Source organism: Homarus americanus, unplaced genomic scaffold (genome assembly GCF_018991925.1).
Source record: "Homarus americanus isolate GMGI-L3 unplaced genomic scaffold, GMGI_Hamer_2.0 scaffold32583, whole genome shotgun sequence".
NCBI classification, from domain to species: domain Eukaryota; kingdom Metazoa; phylum Arthropoda; class Malacostraca; order Decapoda; family Nephropidae; genus Homarus; species Homarus americanus.
Window position 1 is genome coordinate 24,830,022 of NW_024713129.1, and position 19,672 is coordinate 24,849,693.

The 19,672-nt window shown below is 44.4% G+C and overlaps 2 protein-coding genes across 2 annotated transcripts in view; one reads left to right on the forward strand and one right to left on the reverse strand.

The window, feature by feature from the left end:
* Nucleotides 1-424: 424 nt before the first annotated feature.
* On the reverse strand, nucleotides 425-18,503 carry LOC121870533 (mucin-6-like). Its single transcript, XM_042372370.1, has 5 exons — nucleotides 18,310-18,503; nucleotides 4,548-4,975; nucleotides 3,696-4,384; nucleotides 851-1,385; nucleotides 425-627 (listed from the first exon to the last, which is right to left on the reverse strand). The coding sequence occupies exons 1-5, from the start codon at nucleotides 18,501-18,503 to the stop codon at nucleotides 425-427; spliced, it is 2,049 nt and encodes a 682-aa protein (XP_042228304.1).
* The window catches only part of LOC121869628, a 62,314-nt gene continuing 60,993 nt past the window's right edge, over nucleotides 18,352-19,672 (forward strand). The window contains exon 1 of the mRNA XM_042371117.1: nucleotides 18,352-18,516. Coding sequence (XP_042227051.1) covers nucleotides 18,502-18,516 — 15 coding nt within the window. The 5' untranslated portion in view covers nucleotides 18,352-18,501. The remainder of the gene's footprint in view (nucleotides 18,517-19,672) is intronic.

Here is a 19,672-nt window from a genome sequence, read left to right on the forward strand (position 1 = left end):
CGAGCGCCGACCTCAACCTGGGGAGACCATCAACACATCGGACTGGATAGGAGCTACGATTATACAGGGTGTCTCATTGATGTATTCACACTATCTTACAGATTTTCGTGGATATCGTGTGAATGCTTGTATTACAACAGCAACATTGTCCTCACTTGGTGATGTGTGAGGTCTAACACACGCGTTCAAAATGTTGTTGTTATAATACAAGCATCCACGGGGTCTCCCTGACAACATGTCAGGTAGTGTGAATACATTTTTCTGACACTGTATTTCGATGATACACGGGCGAGAAGTTTAGCTTAATTTGGCACACCTCAGCCCCGTTCACCCAACAGACCCCTGGCTACCGTGAAAAAGCACTCGTTACTAACCTGAGCTACTAGAACGAGTCTGTGAGCGACTAGAACGAGTCCCTGAGCTACTAGAACGAGTCTGAGCTATTAGAACGAGTCCCTGAGCTACTAGAACGAGTCCCTGAGCTACTAGAAGGAGTCTCTGAGCTACTAGAACGAGTCTCTGAGCTGCTAGAACGAGTCCCTGAGTTACTAGAACGAGTCTCTGAGCTACTAGACGACTGAGTTACTAGAACGAGTCTCTGAGCTACTAGAACGAGTCTCTGAGCTACTAGAACGAGTCCCTGAGTTACTAGAACGAGTCTCTGAGCTACTACAACGAGTCTCTGAGGAGCTACTAGAACGAGTCTACGAGTCTACTAGAACGAGTCTCTGAGCTACCGAGAACGAGTCTGAGCTGAACTACGAGTCTCTCTAGAATGAGTCTCTGAGCTCTAGAACGAGTCTCTGAATCACTAGAACGAGTCTCTGAGTTACTAGAACGAGTCTCTGACTACAACGAGTCTCTGAGCTACTACAACGAGTCTCTGAGCTCATAGAACGAGTCTCTGAGCTACTAGAACGAGTCTCTGAGCTACTAGAACGAGTCTCTGAGCTACTACAACGAGTCTCTGAACCACTAGAACGAGTCTCTGAGCTACTAGAACGAGTCTCTGAACCACTAGAACGAGTCTCTGAGCTACTAGAACGAGTCTCTGAGCTACTAGAACGAGTCTCTGAACCACTAGAACGAGTCCCTGAACTACTTGAACGAGTCTCTGAGCTACTAGAACGAGTCTCTGAATCACTAGAACGAGTCCCTGAACTACTTGAACGAGTCTCTGAGCTACTAGAACGAGTCTCTGAACCACTAGAACGAGTCTGTGAGCTACTAGAACGAGTCCCTGAGTTACTAGAACGACACCCTGAAGGGTTGAAAGGCGTGTCGTGGTATGGCCCTGAAGGGTAGCCCGAAAGGTGTTGGTCTAAAGGTGTGGCGTGGCTCTGAAGGATGTGGAGCGTTGCAGCCCTGAAGGGCTTGGTGTGGCCCTAAGGGGTATTCCATGACCCTCAAGAGTGTGGAGTGGTGTGGCCACGAAGGATATGTGTGTTGTAGCTTTGAAGGATGTGGTGTGATGTGGCCTAAAAGGTGTGCTGTTGCCCTAGAAAGTGTGGCGTGGTGTGACTCATAATGGTGTGGCGTGGCTTTGAAAGGCGTGGTGAGGCCCTGAATGTTGTGTGTGTGTGTGTGTGTGTGTGCGTGCGCACAGGGTCGTATAATGCGCTTAGTGTGGCAGCATTATGTTAGTGTTAAGGTGCAAGCACAGCTTGCTTCCTCTTGCTTTCAGCTGCCGCCACTGACGAGCCCTCGTGGTGAACAGGGAAGCAACTTGCATAAGTAGTACACAGCCTCTTCACCATCAAAATTCCTGCTGTGCGTCCTCGTGGCAACACACGTTACTAGGTGCTTCGTGGGCCCAGGCTAGACCAACAACGGATCTCGGAGTAGCAGTGGGCCCCAAACGGACGGCACATAGGCCCAGTGGCCCACTGACATGTGGACACGTCCTGGCCCCTACCAACCACTGCCCGGCTGCCTTGCGGATTAACCTTGGTAGGTACAAGGCTACGGAAGTAAACCCGAACGAAAAATCTGCTGTGGAGCCCTGCATCAGGCAGACATGCTTACAAAGCTCCAACAAGACCCCAATGGCAGTATAGGCAGGAGAGGTGACCACCATGCGAACCCAACGGCTACACCGACGGACGAAGGCAATGCAGTCCATTACAACTCTCCCTCTCCCCTGTCGTTGCAACAGTTGCACCACTGGATCATGAAAAGGGAGACCCAAGATGTGTGGTTGTTGCTGGTGCTCCTGCCTCACCACATAAATCAACTCACACGCAGCCATCATCCAGCTCCTCATCATCATCATCATAACCCCTATACCCCCAAATGTCCTTTGATGACGGAAGAGTGACGACGGGACAGGCAGAGATGACTGCCGGGAGTCTAGCCACAACTCTGCATATGGGCAGCATGGATAAGATGGTTGTTTATGCACTGGGATCTAGGCAGAAGTGCAATCCGGTCCTGACTATGCTACTGAGCAGCTCTTTTGAGGAGCCACTCTGCTCACCCCACATGGGGAGGAGGCTAGAAAAGGTGCCCTAACATAGCCTGCCTAAAGAACCAACCTGACTGGGCAACCGCACCCAGTAAGGTCATCCTTACTGGGTGCGGTAATCAATGTACTCGTCGATGATAAACGTGCTGCTTTAACTGACTGGCAGAACAACCCTCAGTCTTGGACTAAAGTTGATATCTTCCGCAAGAAGAAGTGGCGGCCCAGCAAGAACTTCGCATTCTAAAGAACGACTGGTTTAAAACTAAAGCATGTGAAACACAAAAACTTGCAGTTCAGCACAAAATGCACGAATTATTCAATACCACTAAAACATTTTATGGGCCAATCACTCATGGTACAGCCCCCACCTCTCATCCGACAGAAACTTCCTAATTAAAGAGGAAGAAGGCATCCTTCAGTGCTAGAAAGAGCACTACCATTCACTGCTCAACTGAAGCACCTATGTGGATGTCCTAACTACCCAGTAGGTCCCTCAGCATCCAGAGCTGATCCACCTCAGCTATCCTCCACCCCTGGATGAGGTACAGACTGCCAGCAAGCAGATGAAAATAACAAAGTTTCAGGGACTGAAGGAATCTCAGCCAAGGTGTATAAGGCAGGTAGACCTTTGCTTACCAGCTGTCTCCACTCTCTCCTGGGGAATATATGGGAAAAGGAGGAAATCCTCCCAACTCTTAAAGACGCCCCCAGCGTCAATATTTATAAGAACAAGGAAGACCGGTCTGTCTGTGGCAACTACCGCGGTATCACGCTGCTGTCCGTAGCTGGCAAGATTATCGTTCGAGTCCTCCTAAACAGACATCTTCCTCAGGCGGAAAAATTCCTCCCAGAATCTCAATGGGGCTTTAGATAACGAATAGTAAATGTAACGCTGGCGGGCAACTGAAAAAGTGCCAAATCGATCCCCTCACCTGGGAGACGATTATTCCACACCATAACGCATGGAGGATCACCACACAAGAAGGTGTCAATACTTTCGAGTTAGCCCGACTACATACCGAGGCAGACAAGCGTCAACGCTGGAAAGACACTGTCGCCGCCCCTCCCGCACTAGATGTAGCCCTCCACATGTGCAACATCTGTGAACGACCCTGCCGGTCCCGTATTGGCCTCTTTAGGCACCTCAGAACTCGCCAACGTAGGTGACATCCTTAATAACTCATATCATTGTATCATAGCTGGATGATCGTTATACTTGATCCCGAGTGACAGCAAAGTAGTAGTAGTTGGTTTGGTGTGTTGTGGCCCTAAGAAGTGGTGTGGTGTGGCTCCAAAGGGTGTATCGTGGTGTGGCCCTAAAAGGTGTGGCATGGGCATGAAAGATGTGATGTGTTGTGTCCCTGAAAGGTGTGGCGTGGTGTGGCTCTGAAGGATGTGGTGTGATGATGCTTTGAAGGGTGCGGAATGGTGTGGCCCTGATGGGTGTGGCATGGTGTGGTCTTAAAGGGTGTGGCATGGTGTGGTCTTGAAGGGTGTGGCGTGGTGTGGACCTGAAGAATGCGGCGTGTTGTGGCCCCGGAGGTTGTGGTGTGGTGCAACTCTGAAGGGTGCGGCGTGATGTGGCCCTGAAGGGTGTCGTGTGATGTGACCCTGAAGGCTGTCGTGTGATGTGGCCCTGAAGGGTGTGGCGTGGTGTGGTCCAGAAGAGCGGGGCGTGGTGTTCCCCTGAAGAATATGGCGTGGTATTTTCCTGGATAGTGTGGCGTGGTGTGGCCCTGAAGGGTGCTGCGTGGTGTGGCTCTGAAGAATGTGTCGTGTTGTGGCCCAGGAGGGTGTGGCGTGATGTGGCTTTGCAGGATGCGGCGTGGTGTGGCCTGAAGGGTGTGATGTGGTGTGGTCCTGAAGGGTGTGGCGTAGTGTGGCGTGGTGTGGTCCTGGCGGCTGTGGCGTGGTGTGGTCCTGGAGGGTGTGAAGGGGTGTGGACCTGGGTGTGTGACGTGGTGTGGTCCTGGAGGGTGTGACGTGGTGTGGTCCTGGAGGGTGTGACGTGGTGTGGTCCTGGGGTGTGTGGCGTGGTGCGGTCCTGGAGGGTTTGGCGTGGTGTAGAACTGGAGGGTGTGACGTGGTTTGGTCCTGGAGGGTGTGGCGTGGTGTGGTCCTGGATGGTGGGGCGTGGTGTGGAACTGGAGGGTGTGACGGTGTGGTCCTGGAGGGTGTGACGTGGTGTGGTCCTGGATGGTGTGACGTGGTGTGGTCCTGGATGGTGGGGCGTGGTGTGGAACTGGAGGGTGTGACGTGGTGTGGTCCTGGATGGTGTGACGTGGTGTGGTCCTGGATGGTGGGGCGCGGTGTGGAACTGGAGGATGTGACGTGATGTGGTCCTGGAGGTGTGACGTGGTGTGGTTCTGGAGGATGTGACGTGGTGTGGTCCTGGATGGTGTGACGTGGTGTGGTCCTGGAGGGTGTGACGTGGTGTGCTGTGGTTCGGCGTAATATAATCCTTGACGGTGTGGCGTGGTGTGGAACTGGAGGGTGTGACGTGGTGTGGTCCTGGAGGGTGTGGCGTGGTGTGGCCGAGTGTTCAACGAGGCGTGTCACTGTCGCGAATGGGGATAGTTACCACCATCCTACCGTCTACCATCTGTCACCATCACTGATTATGACAAATTGGTGGAAACTTTGCTTTGTTGATACATTTACGACGTCAACACGAGGCGCCGGACTGTAGTTTCCGGTTCACATCTAAAAAAGTATTTCAAAGAGAGTAGAGCGGTGCGATTACCTAAATTTCGAGCTATAATGTCCGGTGTTCACTTAAAACTAATTCAGAGAGAGAGAGCGAATGGCGGAGTTCCGGTTCAGACTTCAGTTTCTACATCAGTTCTAATTCCCCTAAACATATGGCTGTTAGGGTCGTAAGAAACCCTGAATTATTACGTACATTAATGAGTCAAAATCAAGTACTGGAGATATTTGAAAGTAACTTAAACCATAATGCACATATCACTATACCTGAAAGTGGGTCCGTTTCGGTCAGTGTGGATACAACACTTTTTAAATAACAAGTCTTCAGTGAGCAATGAGGTAGCGTGACCGGCACTGTACTCGACCGCCTTCACTCCCAACTGTAAAGTACTCGGGGGTGTCGCGAGAGTGAACCAGCGACCCTTAGACAGGAGCCGAGTGTTCTATCTGCTCGGTCGCCACGCTCCTTATCAATACATAATTTTTATACATTCGCTAACAAAAGTCCTGTCGCCTCTTCTGCTGCTCCACGAACCCCGAGATTCAGATTCGTGAGCCCGAAGCAGTAGACACTGATGCATTATTCTGTCGATAGATGCTTCGGATTCACTAGTCTGAATCTCGGGGTTCGTGGAGCAGCAGAAGAGGCGACAGGACTTTTGTTCGCGAATGTACAAGTAATATATACTACTATGGACACTAAGATAAATTATCAACTATAAGTAACAAATAAAATAAATATCCTCCACTAATTAATTACCCCGACGAAGAAATATAATTTCATTCACCCTAATATTACCTCCAAATAATTCATGCAACCCCCGTCAAATCATTACCCCCCACCTACTTATTATAAGGGGGTGAAATAATAAAAGGTACAAGAGGGGTATAAAGTGACAAAAAACACAATCAGATACATAAACACATATTTGAGAGTATATTCTTAACCGGTAAGAAAGAAGCCAAAGAAAAACTGAGTAAACAAAAGCATAATAAATGCATTAGGATAAACATTAAAACCAGCACTAGCACATATCTCTCGCGCGCCAAAAACATCTCATAGTCACGTGAAGAAGCTCAGGCATCAGAGTGAATAATCCTTGTCAACAATACAGGAAGAAGAAAACGGAAATAGCCAGTGAATGTGGAGCAACTGTTGGGTCATTAATAAATAATACCTGAGCTTTCTCGACCACAACACACGCTGCTGTCTCTCTCTCTCTCTCCCTCCCTCCCTCCCTCCCTCTCTCTCCCCTCCACATTTTCCCTCACCTTTCTCCCTTATTTCCTTCCTCCTTACTTCTCTCCCTCCTTTCTTCCCTCTTTTACTCCCTTTCTCACTCCCTCCTTTCCTTCCTCCTTCTCTCTCTCTCTCTCTCTCTCTCTCCCCCTTCTTCCTTCCTTTACTCACTTCCTTTTCATTTGCTTCTCATTCCCTCCTCCTCCCTCTTACCTCCCCCCGCTCCTCACCCACTCCTTCCTTCACTCCCTCGCCCCCCTCTCTCCCTCCCCACCCACTACAAAAAAGAGTTTACCTAGCCAGAAAGTTACAGGTATTAATTTCAATACTATATGTTGATACAGACCCACGGTTGAACTTGTAGGAGCCACCTGTTGCCGACTATCTATAAGTCATAAAATCTAATTCGTATAGAGTACACTGGTGCAGAGTGGATACTGGCAGACACACAGACACACAGGTAACGAGGAAAAGTAAAAGACACTAGGTTTTAACAGTATTAGTTATCATTTAATTGGGTTAAATTAGGTAAGATATGGTTAGGTTAGGTGAGGCTAGGTGAGGTTAGGTTTAAAATAACAACATGGCCTGATATGTTCAAAAAACAAAATCAACTTAAAATGAAAAGTTCCCTGAGAAACAATTAAGGTCGAAACGTTGTAAACAAGATGATATACGTACATCCAAAACACCGTAACCTGCAAACTCTGGGACGTGAAATGGTTCTCCTCACCTGTCAAAACACACCTCGGGCAACACAACCCTGACTCTCACCGCCTTCCGGGACGATAAGAACATAAGAACATAAGAAAATAAGGAGTCTGCAATAGGCCGGTTGGCCTGTGCATGGCAGCTCCTGTCGAGAGGTACTACCACTCTCTATCATCCATGAATCTATCCGGTCTCCTTTTGAAACTTTCCAGCGTTCCAGCACTTACTACATAGTTGCTAAGCTTGTTCCACTCGTCCACCACCCTATTTGTAAACCAGTTCCTTCCTATCTCCCTCCTAAACCTAAACTTATCTAACTTAAATCCGTTGCTTCGAGTCCTATCCTGCTCGGATATTATAAGAACTTTATCTATATCCCCTTTATTGATTCCTTTCACCTACTTAAATACTTCTATCATATCTCCCCGCACTCTTCGTCTTTCTAGGGAATGCAAGTTTAGTTTCTTTAACCTATCCTGATATGGAAGATTTCTAAGTCCCGGAATCATTTTCGGCATTCTTCGCTGCACCGACTCTAGTGAACTGATCCATTATATAATAAGGGCACCAGAACTCAACCGCATAATCGAGGTGCGGCCTGACTAGCGCAAGATGTAGTTGCAATAAGACCTCTGCACTCTTATTACTTACACTTCTAGATATAAAACCCAATACTCTGTTTGCCTTATTTCGAACGTTAACACACTGTTTTCTAGGCCGTAGGTCCAGGCTTACACGTACCCCTAGGTCTCTTTCACAAGTCGACTTCTCTAGGTTGATGTTGTTAAGGCTGTATACATTGACAGTATTTGTTTTTCCAATATAAGTACGCTGCACTGAGTGCACTTGCTGGTGTTGAATTTCATTTGCCATTTTTCAGACCACCCTTGCAGTTTATTTAGATCCTCCTGTAATGCATTTGCATCCTGACCTGAATTAATCTGCCGCCCTATTTTGGTGTCATCCGCAAACTTGCTTATGTCACTGCTGATCCCAGTATCTAGATCGTTTATGTAGATTATGAACAAGAGTGGGCCTAGTACTGACCCCTGGGGAACCCCACTGGTTACACGGCCCCACTCAGATTTAACACCATCTACACTGATCCTCTGCGTTCTATTGGTGAGCCATGATTTTATCCAATTTAAAACTTTACCCTCGATACCATGAGCCTTAATTTTTCTGAGAAGCCTCTGATGCGGTATTCTGCCAAATGCTTTGCTAAAGTCTAAGTAAATAACATCGTAATTTTCGTCATTATCTACTACCTCGAAGACTTTCCTAAAAAACGTCAGCAGATTTGTTAGACAAGATTTTCCCTTTGTAAACCCATGTTGAGAGTCTAAGATTAATTTGCTTTTCTTTAAATGCGATCGGATGCTATCTGCTATAATTGATTCAAGAAATTTCCCCACTACAGACGTCAAACTGGTTGGCCGGTAATTTGACGCTGATGCTCTGTCTTCCTTTTTGAATATGGGTACTACATTTGCCTGTTTCCACAAGTCTGGCACAACTCCCCTGTCTAATGATTTTGTAAATAAATTTACGAGGGCTCCGCTAATCTGTTCAAGGATACATTAAAATGTTGTATCAATAATTGAATAAAGGGTGAAACAGGAACCGAGTCTGTATGGGTAGAAATTACGGAAGGAAGAAAAAAACTAATTATGGGAGTGATTTACAGGCCCCCAAGTCTTGGGAAAGAAGCAGCTCAGCCTATATGGCAGGAAATGAGTAGGGCGGCAAAATATAACAACCTGTGCATTATGGGGGATTTCAACTTCAGAAATATTGACTGGGACAACATTGTAGGTGACTATGAATCTGAAGACTTCCTAGACGCAGTACAGGACAATTTTTTGAAACAACTAATTACAGAACCTACCAGAGGTGACAATATATTAGACCTAGTATTAACAAATAAAGAAAATATTATCAGAGATATCACAGTAGGGGAAGAACTAGGTAACAGTGATCACAGAGAAATCAGGTTCACCCTATATTGGGAAACAAAAAACAATGACAATATGGTCAGAGTCCCAAACTTTTGGTTGGCGGATTATCAGGGGTTAAGAAGGTACCTAGGTGAGGTCACCTGGGAACAGTCACGTCAGTCCCCAGTAGGAAGGGGTGAGGTCATAGATGACACAACAATGTTCATGACTATAATATATTCAATAGTATACTACATAAAGCACAAGAACAAAATATACCATACAGAAAAATTAGGTCAAAAAAGAATGAGCCAAGGTGGATGACTAGAAAACTTAAACATGACATAGGAATAAAGAAAGGAATATATAAGAAATTAAAGGGAGGGGAGGAGCAGCTCAGAAATAGGTATAATGAACTATCTACGAATGTTTAGAAAAATGTAAGGAAAGCAAAGAGAGACTATGAAATCAAAATAGAAAGAGAATCCACGGCGAATCCCAAGGGATTTTTCCAGGTATATAGAGCAAAGGTCAAGGACAAAGTTGGGCCTTTAAAGTCAGGGAGGGGAGAAGTGATAAATGGCAGTGAAGAAAAAAGCAAAGCATTGAACAGCTACTTCTTATCAGTTTTCACAGAAGAAATTCGCAATGAAATTCCCTACACTCTTTCAAGACTCGAGAGAAAATTTCATCCGGCCCTGGGGATTTTGTCTTCTTTAGTTTATTTATCCTCTTAAGAACATCCTCTTTTCTGATAGTGATATTCATTAATTTCTCTTCTTCGTTTCCCCTAAATATCAGTTCCACTTCTGGAATTTCCTCACGAATTGAGGAATATACCTGGAAAAATCCCTTGGGATTCGCCTTGGATTCTCTTGCTATTTTGATTTCATAGTCTCTCTTTGCTTTCTTTACACTTTTCTTAACATTCCTAGATAGTTCATGATACCTATTTCTGAGCTGCTCCTCCCCTCCCTTTAATTTCTTATATATTCCTTTCTTTATTCCTATGTTATGTTTAAGTTTTCTGGTCATCCACCTTGGCTCATTTTTATTTGACCTAATTTTTCTGTATGGTATATTTTGTTCTTGTGCTTTATGTAGTATACTAGTGAATATATTATAGTCATGATCAATTGTTGTGTCATCTATGACCTCACCCCTTCCCACTAGGGACTGACGTGACTGTTCCCAGGTGACCTCACCTAGGTACCTTCTTAACCCCTGATAATCCGCCAACCGAAAGTTGGGACTCTGACCATATTGTCATTGTTTTTTGTTTCCCAATATAGGGTGAACCTGATTTCTCTGTGATCACTGTTACCTAGTTCCTCCCCTACTGTGATATCTCTGATAATATTTTCTTTATTTGTTAATACTAGGTCTAATATATTGTCACCTCTGGTAGGTTCTGTAATTAGTTGTTTCAAAAATTTGTCCTGTACTGCGTCTAGGAAGTCTTCAGATTCATAGTCACCTACAATGTTGTCCCAGTCAATATTTCTGAAGTTGAAATCCCCCATAAAGCACAGGTTGTTATATTTTGCTGCCCTACTCATTTCCTGCCATATGGGCTGAGCTGCTTCTTTCCCAAGACTTGGGGGCCTGCAAATCACTCCCATAATTAGTTTTCTCTTCCTTCCGTGATTTCTACTCATACAGACTGGGTTCCTATTTCACCCTTTATTGAATTATTAATACAACATTTTAATGAATCCTTGACGAAGAGTGCGACCCCTCCCCCCTTCCTACCTTCCCTGTCCTTGTGAAAAAGGCTATACCCTTCTATGTGGTAATCTGATAAAAAAAATTTGCTCTCCAGATTCATCCAAGTTTCGGTGATTGCTATGACGTCTACATTCTCGGTACATACAACCGCTCTCAGCAAGTCTATTTTATTTCTAACGCTCCTACTGTTTGTATAGTATACATTTAAACCTACCCTTCCCTGGTCCTGTTTTACCCCTTGTCCTGAGTAACCAATTTTACTTCCCAGGACCAGCTTGTTTTTTGACTCCCACTTACCCCGGCCTCTGCCTACTGGCGAAACCCCCCCTTTGGAGTGACAATTTCACGCTCCAGGGATGCAGACAACGTCTTTACCCCTGCACGAGACGAGTGTACTCCGTCACGACTGTACAGGTAGTCGTTGCCATAAAATCGTTGCCAGCTATCAATGAATGCTCAACCATTGTTTTCACAATGTTTTTCCAGTGTAATCCATCATTACAGGCGGGCGGTGGTTCATTAGTTCGTTGTGGTCCAGCTTATAGTAAAGTTGGCAACCCCTTACATAGAGATGATATATTTTGCCATTTCAGTTGTCGGGGTTTTCTCTCTCGCTATCGGTGATCTGTCAGGGATTGCCAATGATCGTTTTAAATATACTGTATACACGTATAATTACACTGGCCTATATTTTTCGCTATGTGAGTTGTTTAGTAATTATAACAGCGGCCATTATCTATTTCAGATATAGACGGTTTCAAAACGTCAGAAATGTTATGTTATCTCTGGAGTAATTAACCTGTGAACACCTGAATATTAGGTATGATGGCTTATTTCACATTAAAATTAACCTAACCTAACCTAACACTAATCTCAATTAACCTAACCTAACCTAACCTAACGCTAATCTCAATTAACCTAACCTAACTCCCCAGGTAGCTTTCGGGTATTTACACTTATTAGAGATTGTTTCATTTCAGATCTGTATGCCACTTAGGTACAGTATGTATTAATGAAATTAAATAATTATCATTCTAATTGTGATTATTATCATCTTTCTTATTGTTAATATTGTCATTCTTAATAATAACACTATCATTAATAGTCACCCGACACCTCTAAGGTTTGCAACATGTCTGGGACTTGTTTATTACTCTGCTTCATGGATGTGATGTTATGACAAATACGCGCATTTGGGAAACAACACAGACAAGTGCAAATGAACAAACACGTGTGACCGCATCATTAGGGAAATTAGGGCGGCTCCCAAGTCGCTGAGTAACCAATTTTACTTCCCAGGACCAGCTTGTTTTTTGACTCCCACTTACCCCGGCCTCTGCCTACTGGCGAAACCCCCCCTTTGGAGTGACAATTTCACGCTCCAGGGATGCAGACAACGTCTTTACCCCTGCACGAGACGAGTGTACTCCGTCACGACTGTACAGGTAGTCGTTGCCATAAAATCGTTGCCAGCTATCAATGAATGCTCAACCATTGTTTTCACAATGTTTTTCCAGTGTAATCCATCATTACAGGCGGGCGGTGGTTCATTAGTTCGTTGTGGTCCAGCTTATAGTAAAGTTGGCAACCCCTTACATAGAGATGATATATTTTGCCATTTCAGTTGTCGGGGTTTTCTCTCTCGCTATCGGTGATCTGTCAGGGATTGCCAATGATCGTTTTAAATATACTGTATACACGTATAATTACACTGGCCTATATTTTTCGCTATGTGAGTTGTTTAGTAATTATAACAGCGGCCATTATCTATTTCAGATATAGACGGTTTCAAAACGTCAGAAATGTTATGTTATCTCTGGAGTAATTAACCTGTGAACACCTGAATATTAGGTATGATGGCTTATTTCACATTAAAATTAACCTAACCTAACCTAACACTAATCTCAATTAACCTAACCTAACCTAACGCTAATCTCAATTAACCTAACCTAACTCCCCAGGTAGCTTTCGGGTATTTACACTTATTAGAGATTGTTTCATTTCAGATCTGTATGCCACTTAGGTACAGTATGTATTAATGAAATTAAATAATTATCATTCTAATTGTGATTATTATCATCTTTCTTATTGTTAATATTGTCATTCTTAATAATAACACTATCATTAATAGTCACCCGACACCTCTAAGGTTTGCAACATGTCTGGGACTTGTTTATTACTCTGCTTCATGGATGTGATGTTATGACAAATACGCGCATTTGGGAAACAACACAGACAAGTGCAAATGAACAAACACGTGTGACCGCATCATTAGGGAAATTAGTGGGCGGCTCCCAAGTCGCTGGAGGGCCATAGAGAGGAATATTTATATCTGTTATTCCGCCATGAATTGATCAGTCACCTCTATATTCGCTGTAAGGAGGGTGTTTATGTTTAATATGGACATGCACGCCCCTTTGCCTCATCCAAACCACAGCCACACTCACTAACACTGTTAAACACACAAACAAACACATGGACAGCGACGACGTTTTTGTGTTTCTGCGGATGAGAAATATACCTGATTATACAACACTGCATAGTCATATATTCTTATCCAACACCATCATATTCAGAAGTAAATACACATATTTCGTAGAGATCCCACTTGTGGGAGACCTTGTACAGTTCTTCAACATGTGAGGGTAATATTGTAGTTTTAATATAGACATACAGACGATATCCAAAGAAATGTTTAACACAATTCATATACATTTATCTGAGTCTCCCTGTACACGCTGACCCTCCACAACAGTGTAAGGTATGAAAGGCACCATGGTTATATTTTATGAACACAGGTGCTCGTTAAGTGCTGCAAGGAATTACGTTAGAAAGTTGTGGATATTCTTTTGACGAGCTCAGGAAGTTAGCTCCAGGCTCTTGTCAATTTCAGGGCTAACACACACGCCAACACACACCGCGCGCACATGTTTACACACACACACACACACACACACCACACTACTACTACTGCTTTGCTGTCACTCGGAATCGAATATGACGATCATCCAGCTATGATACAATGCTAGGAGTTATAAGGGATGTCACCTTCATTGGTGAGTTTTGAGGTGACTAAAGAGGCCGATACGGGACCAGCAGAGTCATTCACATTCGTTGTACAGTCGTGAACAGAAGTCCTGTCGCCCCTTCTGCTGTTCCGTGCACCAAGAGATTCAGACTCATGAACCCGAAGCAGTAGACACTGGTGCATTATTCTGCCCATAAATGCTTCGGATTCATGAGTCTGAATCTCAGGATTCGTGGAGCAGCAGAAGGGGCGACAGGACTTTTGTTCACGAGTGTACATGTGAAGAGGAACACTCGCAACAAAAAGTATCGGTGCATACTGTAGTGTGAACAATTTGAGACCAGTGACGATAGGTATTGGGAAAGGCGAGTTGTTCCAGCCGTATGGTGGCAGCCCTGTAATCCTGCTGAGCAGCTACTATGGCCTAGTCAAGTGAAACAAACCGTTATAAATAAGGTCGGGAATTGATAAATAGACAGTATGAAATATGAGGAGCTCCCTGTTAAAAAAATTATTTGTCGTCCTGAGGTGGTGCAACGTGGACGGCCGCTCTGAGACCTGTCGTCTGTAGCACCAGTTTCGAGGTATCGCCGAATCCATCGTGCAGCGGTGTTCCTGTGGACACCAACCTGCCGGGTAATATCTGTGACGCCGAACCCTTCGTTATGAAGGGCAATAATAGCTCCTCGTGTTTCCTCTGAGGTTTCTATGTCGTCTGGCATGTGTAGATCTCTACTGCTTCATATTGCCTCCGTTTTATACCCACGTTCACCGAGACCGAACCCTCTCGCATCATTCAGTTGACACAAAGCAACAATCCGAAAAGAGGAAACAAACACACTGATTGTCAGCACTAGATATACACTCGCACCAATACTTTTTGGTGCGAGTGTACATCTAGTGCGGGAGGGGCGATGGCAGCGTCTTTCCGGCGTTGTCGCTTGTCTGCCTCGGTTTGCAGTCGGGATAACTCGATAGTAATGACAAATTCTCGTGTGGTGCTCCTCCAAGCGTTACGACGTGGAGTAATCGACTCCCAGGTGAGGGGGTCAATTTGGCACTTTTTCAAGTTAGTCTTAAGACTATCCTTATACCTTTATAGTTGCCCGCCGGCGTTACGGTTACCATTCGTTAGGTGACTGTAAAATTGCTGCTTTGGTAGACTGTCGTCCATGCGGGCAACATGGCCAGTCCAGCGTAGTTGTTCATGGATAATGGTAGCCTCAATGCTCCTACAGTTGGTGTCAGCGAGAATACTGGCGTTTATTCTCTTGTCTTACCAGTGAACTCGGAGGTGTGGAACGTAGACTACGTTGGTGAAAGTTTTCAAGTCCCTTGAGGTGCCTCCTGTATGTTACCCATGTCTCGCTGCCATATAGCAGGGTAGGGAAGACCCCTGCTTGATATACGTGCAACTTTGCAGATAATTTCAGGTCCCTACAGCTGAAGACACGGTTTCGGACTCTGCCAAATGCTTGTCATGCACATCTGATCCGATGCTGAATCTCTTCATCGATGTCCGCGGTGGTGGACAGGTGGGAGCCAAGATACCGAAAGTGGTTAAAATTAGAGAGGGCAGTACCATTAAGCTGGATGGACGGAGGAGGTGTGTCTGAACCAGGGGCAGGTTGAAAGAGAATCCGAGTCTTACGGTCTTACCTACATTCATCTCAAGGCTGAAGTGTGCATACGCATCTGCGTAGGTATTCAGGATCTCCTGTAGGTCGTGTTGAGTGTGAACAACAAGGGTGAGGTCGTCTGCATACTGAAGTTCAGTAATGGAAGCTGCCGACACCTATGTTCTTGCCTGGAGTCGTCTTATGTTGAAAAGACCCTTCATCCAGTACTTGACATCCACCCAGCAGGCTAAATTGGCACTGGATCGAGTAAGAAAGACAGCCAAGAAAATGGAAAAGAGAGTTGATGCCAGTACACACCCTTGTTTAACCCCTGCTTGGATGGGGAAGAATACAGACTGGGTGCCATTGTGCAGGACACTGCCGTTCATGCCATCATGGAGTTGCCTAACAATGGCGATGAATTTTGGTGGGCAGCCAAAACGGCTGAGGGTCCACAAGAGGGCTTCCCTGTTGACCAAGTCGAGGCTGTTCTCTGCACTTTTCCTGTATCTGGAGGGCAGCAAAGTGTAGTGAATGAATGAGTGGTGAATGAAAGGGTGTAGTGAATGAAGGTGTGGCGAATGAAGGGGGTATAGTGAATGAATGTGTGGTGGATGAAGGGATGTAGTGAATGAATGTGTGGTGAATGAAGGGGTGTAGTGAATGAAGGAGTGTAGTGAATGACTGTGTGGTGAATGAAGGGGGTTTAGTGAATGAAGGTGTGGAGTGAGTGAAGGTTTGGTGAATGAAGGTTTGGTGAATGAATAGGTGCAGTGAATGAAAGGGTGTAGTGAATGAAAGGGTGTAGTGAATGAAGGGGTGTAGTGAATGAAGGGGTGTAGTGAATGAAAGGGTGTAGTGAATGAAAGGGTGTAGTGAATGAAAGGGTGTAGTGAATGAAAGGGTGTAGTGAATGAATGGGTGTAGTGAATGAAAGGGTGTAGTGAATGAATGGGTGTAGTGAATGAAAGGGTGTAGTGAATGAAGGGGTGTAGTGAATGAAGGGGTGTAGTGAATGAAGGGGTGTAGTGAATGAGGGTGTAGTGAATGAAGGGGTGTAGTGAATGAACGGGTGTAGTGAATGAAGGGGTGTAGTGAATGAGGGTGTAGTGAATGAAGGGGTGTAGTGAATGAAGGGGTGTAGTGAATGAAAGTGACTGTAATGGATGAAAGAGAATGTGTGGTGGATGATGGATGAATTGTTATGGTAAGGTGAGTTACGTGGTGGTAGTGATGATGGTGGAAGGTAGTATGTGAGGAGTGTATGAGATGCATAATTTATTCACCTTCACTATCATTCATAACTCTTAATACACAGTTAATACACCCGATTCCTTTATTCACGTGGGGGATTTTATTCCCCTTTGTATTCAGTCTTTATACATTTTGTATCTCTCTTTTATTCACTTTATCGTAACACATTATACAGTTTTAATAGTTTATCGTGTTTATCTTGTTATTTCATCCGTTTTAACGAGGTCTTCGTCATAGCTTGAGTATAATTACTTACTCCAAGCTACGTCGTCTCTAACCATTAGTTACAATGTAAATTTGTTCGGCAGATCACATAAATATTAGCCCTTACCCCCCCCTCCCCTATTTCATCTTAGTGGTGATAATTTACTAACCTGTGTACGGGGTTCATTCTGAGCTCAATAAAATCGTCTGGTGTTTGCCAAATGAAATATTAAAAGTGGCGTCGCCGAAGTAAAGTGGTTAAGAAAAACCACACTAAAGTATACCAAACCAATGCTAACCTACCCTAATCTAACCAAACCTAATCTAACCTAACCAAACCTAACCTAACCATCCTCCCCAGGTAGCGTTAGGGTGATTAATCCTCAGGTGTAATTATTTAAGGAGACTAATCTTCTGGTGGTCTCTGTTGGCTTCAACAAACATCGTCCACCACCGACACTTGATGCGTTAAGTCTTCGAGGTAATGCCTGGCCATCATCAGCAATCATTACAGGAACAACCCGCCAAGAAAATGATCCACCCCGTTTGTTAAATTGGCCACGGTGTTCAGTACAGTGTTACCAGCAAGTATTGGCAATTGTGGATCACCTGAAGATAAGCCCCCGCCAGTTTATTTCACCTAATGATTAAACACCCTAATGCTATATGGGGGCGTTAGGTTAAGTTTGGTTAGACTAGGTTAAGTGAGATTGGATTAGGTTTTGTTGTTCGGTAAGGTTAGGTTGGGTTAGGGTAGGTTAGGTTACTTTACGTTAGCGTGCTTATAGGTTAGGTTACTTTACGTTAGCGTGCTTATAGGTTAGGTTACGTTACATTAGTGTTAAGGTGCTTAGGTTAGGTTTAATTAATCTTAATGTCTGAGATACAGTAGTTTGTGTCGTTCGTTATATTGGTCGCCGTGTACAGCACTACCAGCTGGGGATAGTTGATCACTCAAGGCGTTCACCAACAGATTAAAACGTTTAATTTTGTATTTCTTTCAAATAACACCATCATGTGTACAAACAAGACACTTAAAATAACATTATTATTTACAAGTTAACTAGAATCACCTGAAGATTAGCTCCCTGCTTATTTTATCTGATGATTAACCACCCTAACGCGACCAAGCGAGGTTAGGTTAGGTTTGCGTTAGGGGGTTAGTCTTAAGTGAAATAAACTAGGGCCCTAATTTTCAAGTGATCCAATGACTAGCGTAAATTACTAATAATAACCGTCAGTTTAAAACAACAGTACCAACAGACGAAAATAACACCAATCAACAGATATATCGTGGTTGTCATCTAGTGAAGCAGGTGGTGTGGGCGAGCGGCGCTGGCGAGGTCCATCACTTCAGATGCGACCACCGTCAGCTGTTGGAGTTTCCAGCACTTTCTCTAAGGTGCCTTCTGGCTTACTCTCCGAGACTGGAGGCCCTAAGTTTACGGTCCCTCAGTTGCTTCTCTTTTGTCGGGTTGACGACACCCTTCACTTGTTGTCTGGAGTGAGAGACTGTGTGAGGCCAGTCTCGCGGCCGCCAACGAGTGATACTCACCCCACTCTGGAGGTACAACAGCTGTGGGCCACCGTCATCGTGTAAACTAAGCGGCATGATGCTAAGACTGGTAAGCTACATGTGTGGTTTCCGCCTATTTATGCGATGCCGTCATTAACCCGACAAAGCAGTTGTCAAGTTCACTTAAGCATTCTATATTGGTGAGCAATTTGTCTGTTAAAGACAGAGGCCCTAGTAGGGATCGCAAATGTGTGGGTGGGAGTAGTATACTACCCTGTCCTTTTGATGTAAAAGTTTTTTATTGTCAATAAAATATTTGAATTTCAATTTCTGTTCAAGGGGGTTCAAGAGACTTCCCAGTAAGGCCGTGATAATCACTGGCCCAGACCTTTATTTCAACAAATGTAAATACTCTACTGTCAGTCTTTCATATTTAACTCACACAATATATGCATAATGCAGAAGGTTTCCAATATTATGCCAGAAGAGGATTAATACTTAATTCGTATTACAATTATTTCTCAATAATGGTATAATTATTATATTTCTTCAGTTTATTATATTATATGTCTACAGTTATCTTCTACTAATATACCAAGGTTCTCAGAGAGAGATCAGGATGCCTTCCTTTGAAATTGGGAAAACTACACGTTGTCAACAGCCTGAGGGGGAAGGGAGAGAGTTCCTCACCTGTAAAGGTCTGGAAATGCAAGCTCGACAATATTAAAGTAAATTTTCCTCTCTAAACACTGACTTTCTTTGTTGAACAATACAAATCAAACACTATTTACAGCTTGTATGGCCGACCACCCTTACAGAGAAGACCGTGTTAATGTTAGTCGCTGATGTATTAAGATAACCCTGATTTATTCATTAAATTTTTCACTCATATATATAATTTTCACAATGCAAAATTTTACATTGCAGGAGGAAAGTTTATTCTAACGGAAACTTTTATACCGCGGGGCAAATGAACAAGCCTTCTCTTAACATCTCGGCGCCCAGTATCTATTTTTCAAAATGTCTCTTATAAACTTCAACACTGCCGACTATTGTATAAGTAGAGAAAATACCTGTTATTTTCAGGCTGTTATTTGGAACGCTCAATGACGTAATGGAAACATACCAGAATATAATTTCTGACCATGTACCGCTGTAATGGACAAGCTGGTGGTCGGAATTTTTTCGTAAGATGGCAGGTCAATAGGTAAAGAAAACGCTTGAATTCACGATGGTAATGAGATTTTCAAATATATTGGGCCAAA

Bases quoted from the DNA above. Each gene is read 5' to 3' on its own strand.
- LOC121870533 (XM_042372370.1), bottom strand. From the start codon at position 18,503: ATGCCGCTTAGTTTACACGATGACGGTGGCCCACAGCTGTTGTACCTC. The intron at 4,385-4,547 runs GTCACACCCTCC...CACACCCTCCAG, and splicing joins ACCCTCCAGGACCAAACCAC to GACCACACCACGCCACAGCC. The intron at 1,386-3,695 runs GTCACTCGGGAT...AATACCCCTTAG, and splicing joins CCAACTACTACTACTTTGCT to GGCCACACCAAGCCCTTCAG.